Consider the following 12,971-nt stretch of genomic DNA (forward strand, 5'->3'; position numbering starts at 1 on the left):
TTAAAGCCAGACTTGGTATCTGTTAATTCAACAGAATCTGGCATTTAATAGGTACTCAATGTTTGAATAATTAGCTGGGTGTGGTGATGCACACACCTGTGGTTCCAGCTACTTGAGAGGCTGAGGTGGGAGGATGGCCTGAGCCCACTGAGGATGCAGTGAGCCCTGACTGCACCACTGCACTCCAGCCTGGGCAACAGAGACCCTGTCTCAAAAAAACAAAAGAAAAACATATTTGAATAAAGTTTCCCCATTTACTTTTTTCCTTCCACTAAACTGATTGAAACATCCAGAACAAGTGATGAAAGAGAAAGGCATTAATTAGGTAATCAATTTACCATTAGATTGTGAATTTAATTTAAAATAAAATGTCCCTAAAATCATCTCAGTACTTGGCACACTGACTCAAGATGTGGGGTGGGGGAGCATCCCTTAACACATTCTTTGTTTTCCTGGCAAATACTGGTGGAACAAGACAGCTGAGGATGTATGACATCTGACCATGAACATATGACAGCTGTTTGTGCCAGTCATGTCCAAACCCATGGCTCTCAACTCCAGATCCAAAAACTCTCCCCATGTTTTAGACCTCCCACACCCAGCATTTAGGATTTCTTCCTCTATAATCTTGCTGGGTGCTGGTCTTGGCAGGGCCATCTACTGGGGATAGGTGGTTTGGGGTCTCAGTGGTGGGCACCAGCTTGTTCTTGCCTCCTCTGCAGCTCCTCTTGCCGCCTCGCCTGCTGTTCACTCATGCAATCCTTGAACGCCTGCACCTGTGGCTGGCATTGCCGCCAGTCCTGGTGCTGGGCCATGCACTCCTGCACTGCAAAGTGGGAGGCAGCACAGCCAGAGCGGGAGATCAGCTGGTCCAGCGGGTCCTCCTCCTCATCGTCTTTCTTCACCCGTTGGGTCCAGGTATGGCCTTGAGGGACTGAGGTTGACATCCTGGGGATGGGGAGTCTATAGAACATTAACAGGTTAGAGTAGGGATATAATATGTAAGGTTCCTAAATTATAAATAGCACTGACCAGACTGCACCATTTAGCCTGTTTAATGTGTCTGTCTCCCGTGGGAGACTCTAAGCTTGAAGACAGATGCTTGTTTTTTTTTGTTGTTGTTTTTTTTTTTTTTTTTTTGAGGATGTCTTGCTTTGTTGCCCAGGCTCACTGTAGCCTCCATCTTTAGGGATCAAGCAATCCTTCCCCCTCAGTCCCTCCCTGGCCAGAGTAGCTGGGACTACAGGTGTGCATCACCACTCAGCTAATTTTTTTGATTTTTTAATAGAGACAAGGTTTTTCCATGTTGCTCAGCATGATCTCAAACTCCTGGGCTCAAGTGATCCTCCTGCCTCAGCCACCCAAAATGCTGGGATTACAGGTGTGAGCCAACTGTGCCCGGCTGATGTTCGTCTTGATTTACCTTTGTGCCCCCAGCACTAGGCCTGGCTGAGAGCAGGCCTGAAAAGTGGTTTGAACTGAATGAGATAAACTATGTGAGAATGCTTGACATAACATTCAATAAGCTCAGTGGATTTTGCTATTGGAATATGAATTAGGTGAAATGTCATCTTTTTAGGTAAGCTATCTCTGATCTACCTAAACAGAACTAAACTTTCAGCTAGGTACGATGGCTCACACCTGTAATCCTAGCATTTTGGGAGGCTGAGGCAGGAAGATCCCTTGAGCCCAGGAATTTGAGACCAGCAGGGGTTATAGCAAGACCTCATCTCTACAAAAAAATTTAAAAATAGCTGGGTACGGTGGCTCACGCCTATAATCCCAGCACTTTGGGAGACTGAGGCAGTCGGATCACCTGAGGTCGGGAGATCAAGATCAGCCTGACCAACATGGAGAAACCCCGTCTCTACTAAAAATACAAAATTAGCAAGGTGTGGTGGCGTATGCCTGTAATTCCAGCTACTCAGGAGGCTGAGGCAGGAGAGCCGAGGTTGAACTCGGGAGGCGGAGGTTGAACTCAGGAGGCGGAGGTTGCGGTGAGCCGAGATCACACCATTGCACTCCAGCCTGGGCAATAAGAGCAAAACTCCGTCTCGAAAAAAAAGAAAAAAGAAAAAAAATGTAAAAATTAGCTGGGCATAGTGGCACACACTTGTAGTCCCAGGTACTCAAGAGGCTGAAGAGGGAGAATCCTTTGAGCCCAGGAGTTCAAAGGCTGCAGTGAGCTATGATGGTGCCACTGTACTCCAGCTTAGGTGACATAGTGAGACCCTGTTTCAAATAAATAAATAATCTTTCTTCTTTTATCCTACTAGCCTTATTCTATGCTGAAGAACAAAGTTTAAAAAGTGAAAGAGGCTGGGTACAGTGGCTCACACATGTAATCCCAGCAATTTGGGAGCCCGAGGCGGATGGATCATAAGGTCAGAAGTTCAAGACCAGCCTGGCCGGGATGATGAAACCCCGTCTCTACTAAAAATACAAAAATTAGGCAGGCGTGATGGCAGGCGCCTGTAATCCCAGCTACTCGGGAGGCTCAGGCAGGAGAATCGCTTTAACCCAGGGGGCGGAGGTTGTAGTGAGCCAAAGATCGCGCCACTGCACTCCAGCCTGGGTGACAGAGTGAGACTCCATCTCCAAAACAAACAAACAAACAAAGTGAAAGAGTGCCCAAATATGGGTAGGTTTTGACACATGGGAAGGATGGAAAGAGTTCAGTGTGGCTGTAGCATACAGCATGCAGAAACCTGGCCTCTGGGTCTATAAGGTGAGATGGCTTTGTAAACTATACAAAAATGTGAGGTGTATTTATTTGCCCAAACTGTCTTGCCCGTCTGCATCAGAACACTCAGCAGAAAGCAGCATACAGAAGGAACTTAAGGTTTGAAGAGAAATGACTTCAGCCTTTGCAAAAATTTCACCATGATGGGCTGTAAAGCAACTAGGACTCCTCATTGCCTTTACTGTGTCTCTCATTCACTCAACAAATGATTAAGTACCTATCATGTACCAGGCACTATGCTAGTGCTGAGGATTCAAGACTGTCTAAGTCAGTTAAGTTCCTGGCTTCATGGAGTTTACAACCTAGACAAGGAAATAGGGCAGTTTACTACACAGTGTACAGATAGCAAAGATTGGGACCACAGTGAAGGGATACCTAATCCAGACAAGGGCAGGAATAGGCAGGGAAGGCTTCCTACAGGAAGTGATTTCCAAGCTGAAACTTGACAGATGGAACAGAAGTTAGCCAGAGATGGGAAAACTATTTTTGGTCAATGGAAGAGCAGGAGGTTGAGATAGAATCTGACACATGAGAGCAAAAAAAAAAAAAGTTCAGTGATGGGAGAATACAGTGTGAGAATAAGACAATATTAAACTGGCGATATAAGTAAGTGATCATCACAAGGCTTTGTAGGACATAGTAGGGAGTTTAAGACTTTTTATTCTGAGGGCAATGGGGAATCACAAGAGGGAGTTAGGCACTTTACACAACTCATTTGCCTTGGAGGCGGTATAACTTAAGCAAGAGGGAGAAAATGGGCTTTGAAACAGACTTGGACCTAGCTTTGTCACTGCCTCATTTGGTGCCCTTGGACACATCATTTGATAACCTCTCTGGAAACACAGAGATGAAGCCGGGTGCCATGGCTCACGCCTGTAATCCCAACACTGGGAGGCTGAGGCGGGAGGATGGTTTGCGCCCAGCCTGGGCAACACTGTGAACCGTGATCACGCCACTGCATTCCAGCCTGGGTTACAGCGGGAGACCCTGTCTCAAAAAAAAAAAAAAGAAAAAAAAGAAAAAAAAAAAAAAAAAAAGGTAAGGTTTGTAAGGAGGCTGGTATGTCTAAAGAGTTCAATAAATGATAGTTTTCTCTTCCTAAATACACTGTTAACTCTTTAAATAGGCCAGGAGCAAATAATTTAGAGAAAGAACAGTGGAATGGAAAGTGCCTTGATCGTAAACCAAGAGATCCGTGTTCAAATCCCAGCACTACGCCTTACTATGTAATCTTTTTCATTTTAGTTTTCCCATTAATAATATTTAATTCGCACAATTAGAATGAAGATTAATATAACGAATGAAAAGCGCTTGGGCTACTATAGGACTCAGTAAATGCTACTGTACTCTCCTCTCACCACCTTTTGGCTTCAGTCTCCTCTGGAGTAAAATGACGACGACCCCTGCTCAGAGATCAGGGTAGGCTAAATGGTTGGCAGCTGGATCGTGGAGGCTGGCCTAAACAAGGAAGTCATGGAAAGGATCTTAAAGCAGAAAAATGCTGGCAGCCACGAGGCCTGAGGCGCCTCAGGCGTATCGAGGACTTTGAACTTTGAGGACGCATGCGCGCGCGCGGCCGCTGATCGCAGCCCCGTTGTTCCCGCAACGCCTCCTGAAGAACGCGGTACGCGATGCTCACCGAACAGGTGGGAGAAGAGGGCCCGAACGCACGCTCCTACGCGACGGCTTGGGCTTCACAGGCGGTTGGGGATCCTCTGTACATTCTTTCAGGAACCAGCCCCTCGTGGGGAGCGTGCACACGGAAGGGGCGGGGAATGTGAAAAAGTCACGTTTTCATTGGTGGCCTCTTGGTGTTGAGCCCACCTCTGTCCTCGCCGCACACTTCTCGGGGACTCACTTCCGGGAAGGGGCGGAAGAGGTGGGCTGGTGGAGGCGGGGTCGAGATGGCGGCGCCTTTGAGGATTCAGAGCGACTGGGCGCAAGCCCTCAGGTGAATCCAGGCCCAGAACAGAGTCAGAGGAGGCGGGTAGTGGATGTTGCTTTGCGTCAAGGAGAGCCATGCCTGGTCCAGGATATCAATAGGGGTTACTTCGTCAATTGTCGAGGGATATGGAGGGAACAGGGTCCGGAAAAAGAAGTATCAAACCCGTATGGTCATTCTCTGAAAAGCTATCCCCAGGCCAAGGGAGCACATGAGCTGTGTGATCCCCGCGTCAGAACTAGTATTGAGTTGGAGAAAGACAGGGATACTGGGAGGCAGGAAGGCTTTTGGCCAAGCAGTCATTTAGCAAATATTGATTAGTCGTCAGTTACTTCCAGAAGTCCCTGTACTCACCACCACTTTGTGTATGTAATGGAACCTTTGTATTCTCCTAGGCCCCTAATGCTATATTAGGCATACTGGACGATACTATTAAGGAAACTAATACTGTGTCCAGGCCCCGTACTGGATGCTTGGTGGAGCTCAGATGTATACTCTAAATATAAGTGATGGTTCCTGCTCTTCAAGAAGCCGACATCCAGGCCAGGCGCAGTGGCTCATGCCTGTAATCCCAGCACTTTGGAAAACTGAGATTGGTGGATCAGTTGAGGTCAGAAGTTCGAGACCAGCCTGACCAACATGGTGAAACTCCGTCTCTACTAAAAATACAGAAATTAGTCGGGCTTGGTGGTGGGCGCCTATAATCCCAGCTACTCGGGAGGCTGAGGCAGGAGAATCGGTTGAACCCGGGAGGTGGAGGTTGCAGTGAGCCGAGATTGCACCACTGCACTCCAGCCTGGGTGACAGAGCGATACTCATCTCAAAAAAGAAGAAAAGCTGACGTCTTAATTAGGAATACACAGCAAACTATTCATTCATCTAACATTTATTGATCTTATACTATTCCAGTTATTTCTCTAGGCTTCAGGATGAATATAGCAGTGCTATATTTGGCAACTGCTACTACTAATAAGGGTTTTTCAAATTGAAACAATGGTGAAGATGAATGAAACATAGCCTTCTGAATTTAAGAAATTTACACCTTAACTAAATTTATACCTTACTTAATTTAGGTGGGCTAAAATACAGACTAGTTGCTAGTACACAGAATGTGATAAGTAATAAAGAACAATAACATGAAGTGCCACTAGGTACCTATGAGAAAATACAGCACCAGAATCAGAAGGCTTAATTTGCCCAAGATCATGCATCTCATCAAATGATAGAGGGTTGCTGTCAACCTAGATCTTTCTGTCTTAAATGCATAGACCCTTTCCATTATACCCTAAAAGTGCTAGGGTGAAGAGATCAGGATTTGGATGATTGGGCAGGTGCTAAAATAATAAAAGGAATCTTGTTTGGTTATTGTGAGGGTTAATGATTGTGTATGGAAAGTGCTTAGCACAGGGCTTGGTTTACAATAATCCTGATAAATATCTAATTAAATAACCTTGATTTTTCAAAGTGAGCTCACCGTCAACGGATGAGCATTAATTTAACCAACAGATATCTATTCATTAAATAGTTAATCTACAAATATTTCTTGAACAAATAAAGTTTGTCTGTCTTAGAATGATCTATACCCGATGAGAGGTTGGACTATCTCATGTCTAAGTACTATGACCAAACTGGAGGTTACATGACCTTCTTTCTTCCCTTGTAACTATGGGATCCTATTCAACTTTGGGTAAGCCTAATTAGGCTTTTGTCTTTCTTCGTAGGAAGGATGAAGGGGAGGCCTGGCTGAGCTGTCATCCCCCAGGTAATACCCATAAATTATATATGCTGTCACTTTAAAGGAGAAGGATTAATACCCTTAAAAGAAAGCTTCCTACTTTCTCCTGGCCCAGCCTCCTTACATAATAGTCTGCAAACATGCTTGACCAGTCTGTACTGTATGGCCAACACCCCAACTCCTCCGTTCCAAGGGAAGGCCTTCAGATTGATTTTCCATTTGAAAGCCACAGACTTATTCATGGAGACATTGTTGATGCATCTTAATTAGTCACTTACCCTGTGCTATTGTATTCTAAGCACTTCTGCAGCTTCAACTGGGACTTTCTTGATGATAATTTCTAGATCTACAGCCCCAGCCCTGACTTCTCCATGTTCAAGCAGAGATTGATCAGTTGTTTGCTAGAGATTTCTGCTTAAAGGTCTTACTGTCACCTTAAGTTACTGGACTTACTGAAGTCCAAAACCAAGCTGAGTACATTTGTTGTCAAGTGAGTTCTCTTTCCTGATTTTTCTCATTTCTTAAGTTACCATCATTTTTCTAGGCATCAGAGTGAAAAACTTAGTTACTTGACCCTGCCATATCCAGGAAGCTCCCAAGTCTTATCAATTTTTCTTTTGAACAACAGTCTTATATCATTCACAGGATTCTTTTCAAATTGTAACCGAGGTGGTACCATTCTAAAACAAATCAGCCTTCCTTCTAAATTCTGTAAGAAAGTTTTGTTTTGCTGATTATCTTTCATTTCAAATGCTGCTGATATATTGTATTTCTATGAGAAATGAAGTTTTGGCCAGGCACAGTGGCTCACACCTGTAATCCTAGCACTTTGGGAAGCTGAGGCAGGAGGATCACTTGAGCTCAGGAGTTCGAGACCAGCCTGGGCAACAAAGTGAGACCCCTCCCCATCTCTATAAAAAATAAAAAAAATTAGTCAGGCGTAGTGGCATGCGCATGTAGTCCCAGCTACTTGGGAGGCTGCAATAGGAGGATCTCTTGAGCCCGGGAGGTTCAAGCTGCAGTGAGTTATGATCGAACCATTGCACTTTTGCCTGGGTGACAGAGTGAGACCCCATCATTAAAAAAAAAAAAAAGATTATTGTTTATATCAGTGGAATAAAGGATGGACTTTATAGTGCTGTGACTTGCCAATCATCTTAAAAATAAGGCCAGACGTGGGGGCTCATACCTGTCATCCACCATTCTGGGAGGCCAAGGCGGAGGATTGCTTGAGACCAGCCTGGGAGACATAGGGAGACCTCGTGTCTACAGCAAATAAAACTAGCTGGGCATGGTGTTGGGTGTCTGTAGTCCCAGCTACTCAAGAGGCAGAGGTGGGAGGATTGCTCAAGCCCAGCAAGTCAAGGCTGCAGTGAGCTGTGATTATGCTACTGGACCTCCTACCCTGGACAAGGGTAGCCGTGATCATGCTACATGGTCTCCTACCCTGGACCAGAAAGTGAGACCCTGGCTCTAAAAAAAGAAACACACACACAAATACACAAATATATATATATACACACACACATATACATATGTATACTTAACATAAAAATTCAAGGAAAATACTGTGTTTTATTTTACCTATTTTATTGTGCTTAATTATGTTCAAAAATCCTATTCTAACTGCTGGAGCTAGGATTGTGCCACTGTACTTCAGCCTGAGAGACAGAGTGAAACCCTGTCTCAGTTAAAAAAAAAAAAAAAAAAAGCCAGGTGCGGTGGCTCTACTAAAAAAAAATACAAAAAATTAGCTGGATGTGGTGGTGGGCCCCTGTAGTCCCGGCTACTCGGGAGCCTGAGGCAGGAGAATGGAGTGAACCCGGGAGGCGGGGCTTGCAGTGAGACCAGATAGTGCCACCACATTCCAGCTTGGATGACTGAGCAAGACTCTGTCTCAAAAAAAAAAAAAAAAAAAGCCAGGCACAGCAGCTCACGCCTGTAATCCCAGCACTTTAGGAGGCTGTGGCGGGCGGATCACCTGAGGTCAGGAGTTTGAGACCAGCCTGGCTAACATGGTGAAGCCCTGTTTCTACTAAAAATACAAAAACTTACCTGGGTGTGGTGGTGCGTGCCTGTAATCCCAGCTACTCGGGAGGCTGAGGCAGGAGAATCGCTTGAATCCAGGAGGTGGAGGTTGCAGTGAGTGGAGATCGCACCATTGCACTCCAGCCTGGGCAACAAGAGCGAAACTCCATCTCTAAATAAATAAATAAATAAAATAAAAATACACAAAAGACCTACATTTTATTTTAACTAAAATATATAAACATACACTAAAATTCACCTTCTCTTCATTAGTCCACTTATTATTACAAGGACCTTGGCTATCTTGTAATAAACCATAACCGAAAGGCACAGTTTCTTTAAAGCAAGGCAAATCTTTACTTAGGCTAAAAAAGCAATCTAAGAGCAAAACATCAACTGGGGTTTATATTTTTTTTTAGATCTTTTCCCTAATATTTTGCATTTATCTTGCCGATACGTACTATTAAAGCAGTTTTTTTTAAACAGAATCTAGCTCTGTCACCCAGGCTGGAGTGCAGTGGCATGATCTCAGCTCACTGCAACCTCCAGTCCTAGGTTCAAGCGATTCTTGTGCCTCAGCCTCCTGAATAGCTGGGACTACAGCTGGGACTACTACCATGCCCAGCTAATTTTTGTATTTTTAGTAGAGACGGGGTTTCACCATGTTGGCCAGGCTGGTCTTGAACTCCTGAGCTCAAGTGATCCGCCCGCCTTGGCCTCCCAAAGTGCTGGGGTTACAGGCGTGAGCCACTGCCCCCCGGCCTAAAACAGTTTTAAAAAAACGTTATCAAGTCTTTACAAAGCAACAAACTTAATGTTGTTGCTGTTGTTGTTGTTGTTTTAAATTACCAAGCTACCTTCAACAACCAAGGAGTTTTTTGTTTGTTTGTTTGTTTGTTTTTGAGATGGAGTCTCACTCTGTTGCCCAGGCTGGAGTGCAGTGGTGCAATCTTGGCTCACTGCAACCTCTGCCTCCTGGGTTCAAGCAATTCTCCAGCCTCAGCCTCCCAAGTAGCTAGGACTACAGGCGCATGCTACCATGCCCGGCTAATTTTTTGTATTTTTTTTTTGAGATGGAGCTTTGCTCTTGTTGTCCAGGCTGAAGTGCAATGGTGCCATCTTGGCTCACTGCAACCTCCGCCTCCCAGATTCAAGCAATTCTCCTGCCTCAGCCTCCCGAATAGCTGGGATTACAAGCATGTGCTGCCATGCCTGGCTAATTTTGTATTTTTTTTTTTTTTAATAGAGACAGGGTTTCTCCATGTTGGTCAGGCTAGTCTCGAACTCCCAACCTCAGGTGACCCGCCTGCCTCAGCCTCCGAAAGTGCTGGGATTACAGGCGTGAGCCACTGTGCCCGGCAATTTTTTGTATTTTTAGTAGAGATGGGGTTTCACTGTGTTAGTCACGATGGTCTCCATCTCCTGACCTCGTGATCCGCTCCCTGGCCTCCCAAACTGCTGGGATTACAGGCGTGAGGCACCGTGCCTGCACTTTTTTTTTTTTTTTTGAAGGTAACTTGTAGGTTCAGTTTTCTTTATGAATTGGAGTTAATAATGTCAACTCTTAAGGAGGAGGGTGGTTTTTGTTTCTGTGTGTGTTTATTTTTATTTTTATTATTTATTTATTTATTTTTGAGATGGAGTTTCACTCTTGTCGCCCAGGCTGGAGTGCAGTGGTGTGATCTCTGCTCACTGCAACCTCCACCTCCTGGATTCAAGCGATTCTCCTGCCTCAGCCTCCCAAGTAGCTGGGATTTCAGGCATGCGCCACCACGCCTGGCTAATTTTTTTTTTTTTTTTTGAGACGGAGTCTCACTCTGTTGCCCAGGCTGGAGTGCAGTGGCATGTTCTTGGCTCACTGCAAGCTCCGCCTTCCAGGTTCATGCCATTCTTCTGCCTCAGCCTCCGAAGTAGCTGGGATTACAGGTGTCCACCACCACGCCCAGCTAATTTTTTTGTATTTTTAGTAGAGACGGGGTTTCACCATGTTAAGCAGGATGGTCTCGAACTCCTGACCTTGTGATCTGCCCACCTTGGCCTCCCAAAGTGCTGGGATTACAGGCGTGAGCCACTGTGCCTGGCCTGTTCTTATTTTTTTGAGACAGGGTCTTGCCCTGTTGCCCAGGCTGGAGTACAGTTGCATGATTATGGCTTACTGCAGCCTTGATCTCCTGGGTTCAAGAGATCCTCCCACTTCAGCCTCCTCAGTAGCTGGGACCACAGTCATGCACTACCATACCTGGCTAATTTTTAAAATTTTTTGTAGAGACAAGGTCTCACTATGTTGCCGAGGCTGGTCTTGAACTCCTGTGTTTATTTTTTAATACATGGGGTCTCGCTGTGTTTCCCAGGTGCTGAATTTGAACTCCTGGGCTCCAGTGATCCTCCCTCAGCCTCCCAAGTAGCTGGGACTCTAGGTGTGATCCACCATCTTGTTTCTTGTTTTTGTTTTTAAATAACAGCTTTATTGAGATAAAAATGTGTGCTATCTATGTGCTAGTTACTTTACATATATTATTTCTAGTATCCCCCCCAAAAAAGTCTATACCCATTAACAGTCACTTTCCACCCCCCAATCCTAGCAACCACTAGTTTACTTTCTAGCTCTGTGGATTTGCCTACTTTGGACGTTTCATATAAATGGAATCATAAAATACGTGGCCTTTTGTGTGACTTCTTTCACTTAGTATAATGTTTCTTTCTTTCTTTTTTGAGAGTCTCACTGTGTCATCTAGGCTGAAGTATAGTGGCGCAATCTCGGCTCCTCACTGCAGCCTTCACCTCCCAGGTTCAAGTGATTTTTGTGCCTCAGCCTCCTGAGTAGTTGGGATTACAGGCGCCTGCCACCACACCCGGGTAATTTTTGTATTTTCAGTAGAGACGAACGAGGTTTCGACATGTTGGCCAGGCTGGTCTTGAACTCTTGGCCTCAAGTGATCCTCCCACCTCGGCCTCCCAAAGTGCTGGGATTACAGGCAACTTAGTATAATGTTTCTATTTGTTGTTTTTATCAGTACTTCATTCCTTTTTGTGGCCCGGTAATACTCTGTTGTATGGATATACTACATTTTGTTTATCCATTCATCAATTAATGGACATATATTTCTAGTTTTTGGCTATTATGAAGGAAGGAGATTTTGATGGGAGGAGAGATGGCATGAGAACCAGCTGCTGTGGGGAATGGGAGGGGTGAGAGGATTACAAAACTGCTGAGTTTAGAAACATGAATTGGATTGGTGACAGTCGGCACAGTTGTGTTCTTTTCTGGAGCAGTACTCAGCAGCCTGCATGTAGGAATGTAGAAGGTAAGTGGTTGGATTGATCCTAGTTCTGCTATTATATAGAGAAAACTAAGGCTGAGGTCATTTTAGTGACTTCACAAATGTAGAGAAGTCAGCTGGGCAGGGTAACTCACCCTGTAATCCAAGCACTTTGGGAGGCTGAGGCAGAAGGATTACTTGAGCCCAGCAGTTCGAGACCAGTCTGAGCAACATAGTTAGACTCTGTCTCTACTAAAAATAAAAATAAAAAAAAATAGCTGGGCATGGTGGCATGCAGGCTACTCAGGAAGCTGAGGCGGGAGAATCACTTGATTCTGGGAGATAGAGGCTGCAGTGAACCATGATCATGCCACTGCACTCCAGCCTGGGTGACAGAGCGAGACCCTGTCTCAAATATTAAAAAAATACATATATATACATCCACAAATGTGGAGAAGTCATTGAGTGATTGGTTGAAATGATGCACCATGAGGGCCAGACTTCTTAAGGCAGTTGGTAAACACAATAGGGAATCATGGAGTGGGATAAAAAGTGAAGTTGCTTCAATTCTGTTTTTGTGGCATCTTTCTGAAATAGTGCTTCATGATACTTCCCTGTGAAAAGCGTCTTTACTAGGTCTTCTCTAGGCCAAACTTCTACCCTAGACTTTGAGTTTCTCTGGGATTTATCCCTCAACTATCATTTCCATGACTGCTATTACCAAACTGGTGTATTAATTGATGAATCTTTCCTTCTTGTTCTTTTTGACTTTCTTTTATTCTTTTTTTTTGAGATGGAGTCTCACTCTGTCACCCAGGCTGGAGTGCAATGGCGTGGTCTCGGCTCACTGCAACCTCTGCCTGCCAGGTTCAAGGTATTCTCCTGCTTCAGCCTCCTGAGTATCATAGCTGGGACTACAGGCACGTGCCACCACACCTGGCTAATTTTTGTATTTTTAGTAGAGAAGAGGTTTCACTATGTTGGCCAGGCTGGTCTTGAACTCCTGACCTTGTGATCCGCCCACCTTGGGCTCCCAAAGTGCTGAGATTACAGGTGTGAGCCACCATGCCCGGCTGACTTTCTTTTATTCTTGATATGCTCCTCCTTGACTTGGAGTTTTCTTTCCCCTATTTTCTTCCTAGCCAGCTCCTATCTTTCTTTGAGGCTCCTATACTCTCTAGAAAGCCCTCCCGGCCTGGTCGTGGTGGCTCACACCTGTAATCCCAGCACTTCGGGAGGTTGAGGTGGGTGGATCACCTGAGG

General features: G+C 45.1%; 2 protein-coding genes across 5 annotated transcripts in view; one reads left to right on the plus strand and one right to left on the minus strand.

The window, feature by feature from the left end:
* Positions 1-333: 333 nt before the first annotated feature.
* On the minus strand, positions 334-4,515 carry COA4 (cytochrome c oxidase assembly factor 4 homolog). 2 transcript variants are annotated; one of them, XM_004051788.5, is made up of 2 exons: positions 4,383-4,515; positions 334-963 (listed from the first exon to the last, which is right to left on the minus strand). In XM_004051788.5, exon 2 carries the CDS (start codon positions 945-947, stop codon positions 684-686), a length of 264 nt encoding a protein of 87 aa, XP_004051836.1. In that variant the 5' UTR covers positions 948-963; positions 4,383-4,515; the 3' UTR covers positions 334-683. The 2 variants fall into 2 exon arrangements, with proteins under 2 accessions (XP_004051836.1, XP_018893055.1); XM_019037510.4 differs by lacking the exon at positions 4,383-4,515 and adding an exon at positions 4,105-4,360.
* Positions 4,385-12,971, plus strand: part of PAAF1 (proteasomal ATPase associated factor 1) — a 49,981-nt gene continuing 41,394 nt past the window's right edge. Inside the window, exons 1-2 of one of the 3 annotated variants that reach the window (XM_031016148.3) lie at positions 4,385-4,694; positions 6,407-6,447. In XM_031016148.3, coding sequence (XP_030872008.3) covers positions 4,648-4,694; positions 6,407-6,447 — 88 coding nt within the window. In that variant the 5' untranslated portion in view covers positions 4,385-4,647. The remainder of the gene's footprint in view (positions 4,695-6,406; positions 6,448-12,971) is intronic. The other 2 variants (XM_031016150.3, XM_031016149.3) reach the window with 2 other exon arrangements.

The sequence above is a fragment of the Gorilla gorilla genome, chromosome 9, assembly GCF_029281585.2.
Source record: "Gorilla gorilla gorilla isolate KB3781 chromosome 9, NHGRI_mGorGor1-v2.1_pri, whole genome shotgun sequence".
Taxonomy (NCBI): domain Eukaryota; kingdom Metazoa; phylum Chordata; class Mammalia; order Primates; family Hominidae; genus Gorilla; species Gorilla gorilla.

What these genes read in the sequence shown, in the direction of transcription:
- COA4 (XM_004051788.5), bottom strand. Translation starts at nt 947, where the DNA reads ATGTCAACCTCAGTCCCTCAAGGCCATACCTGGACCCAACGGGTGAAG.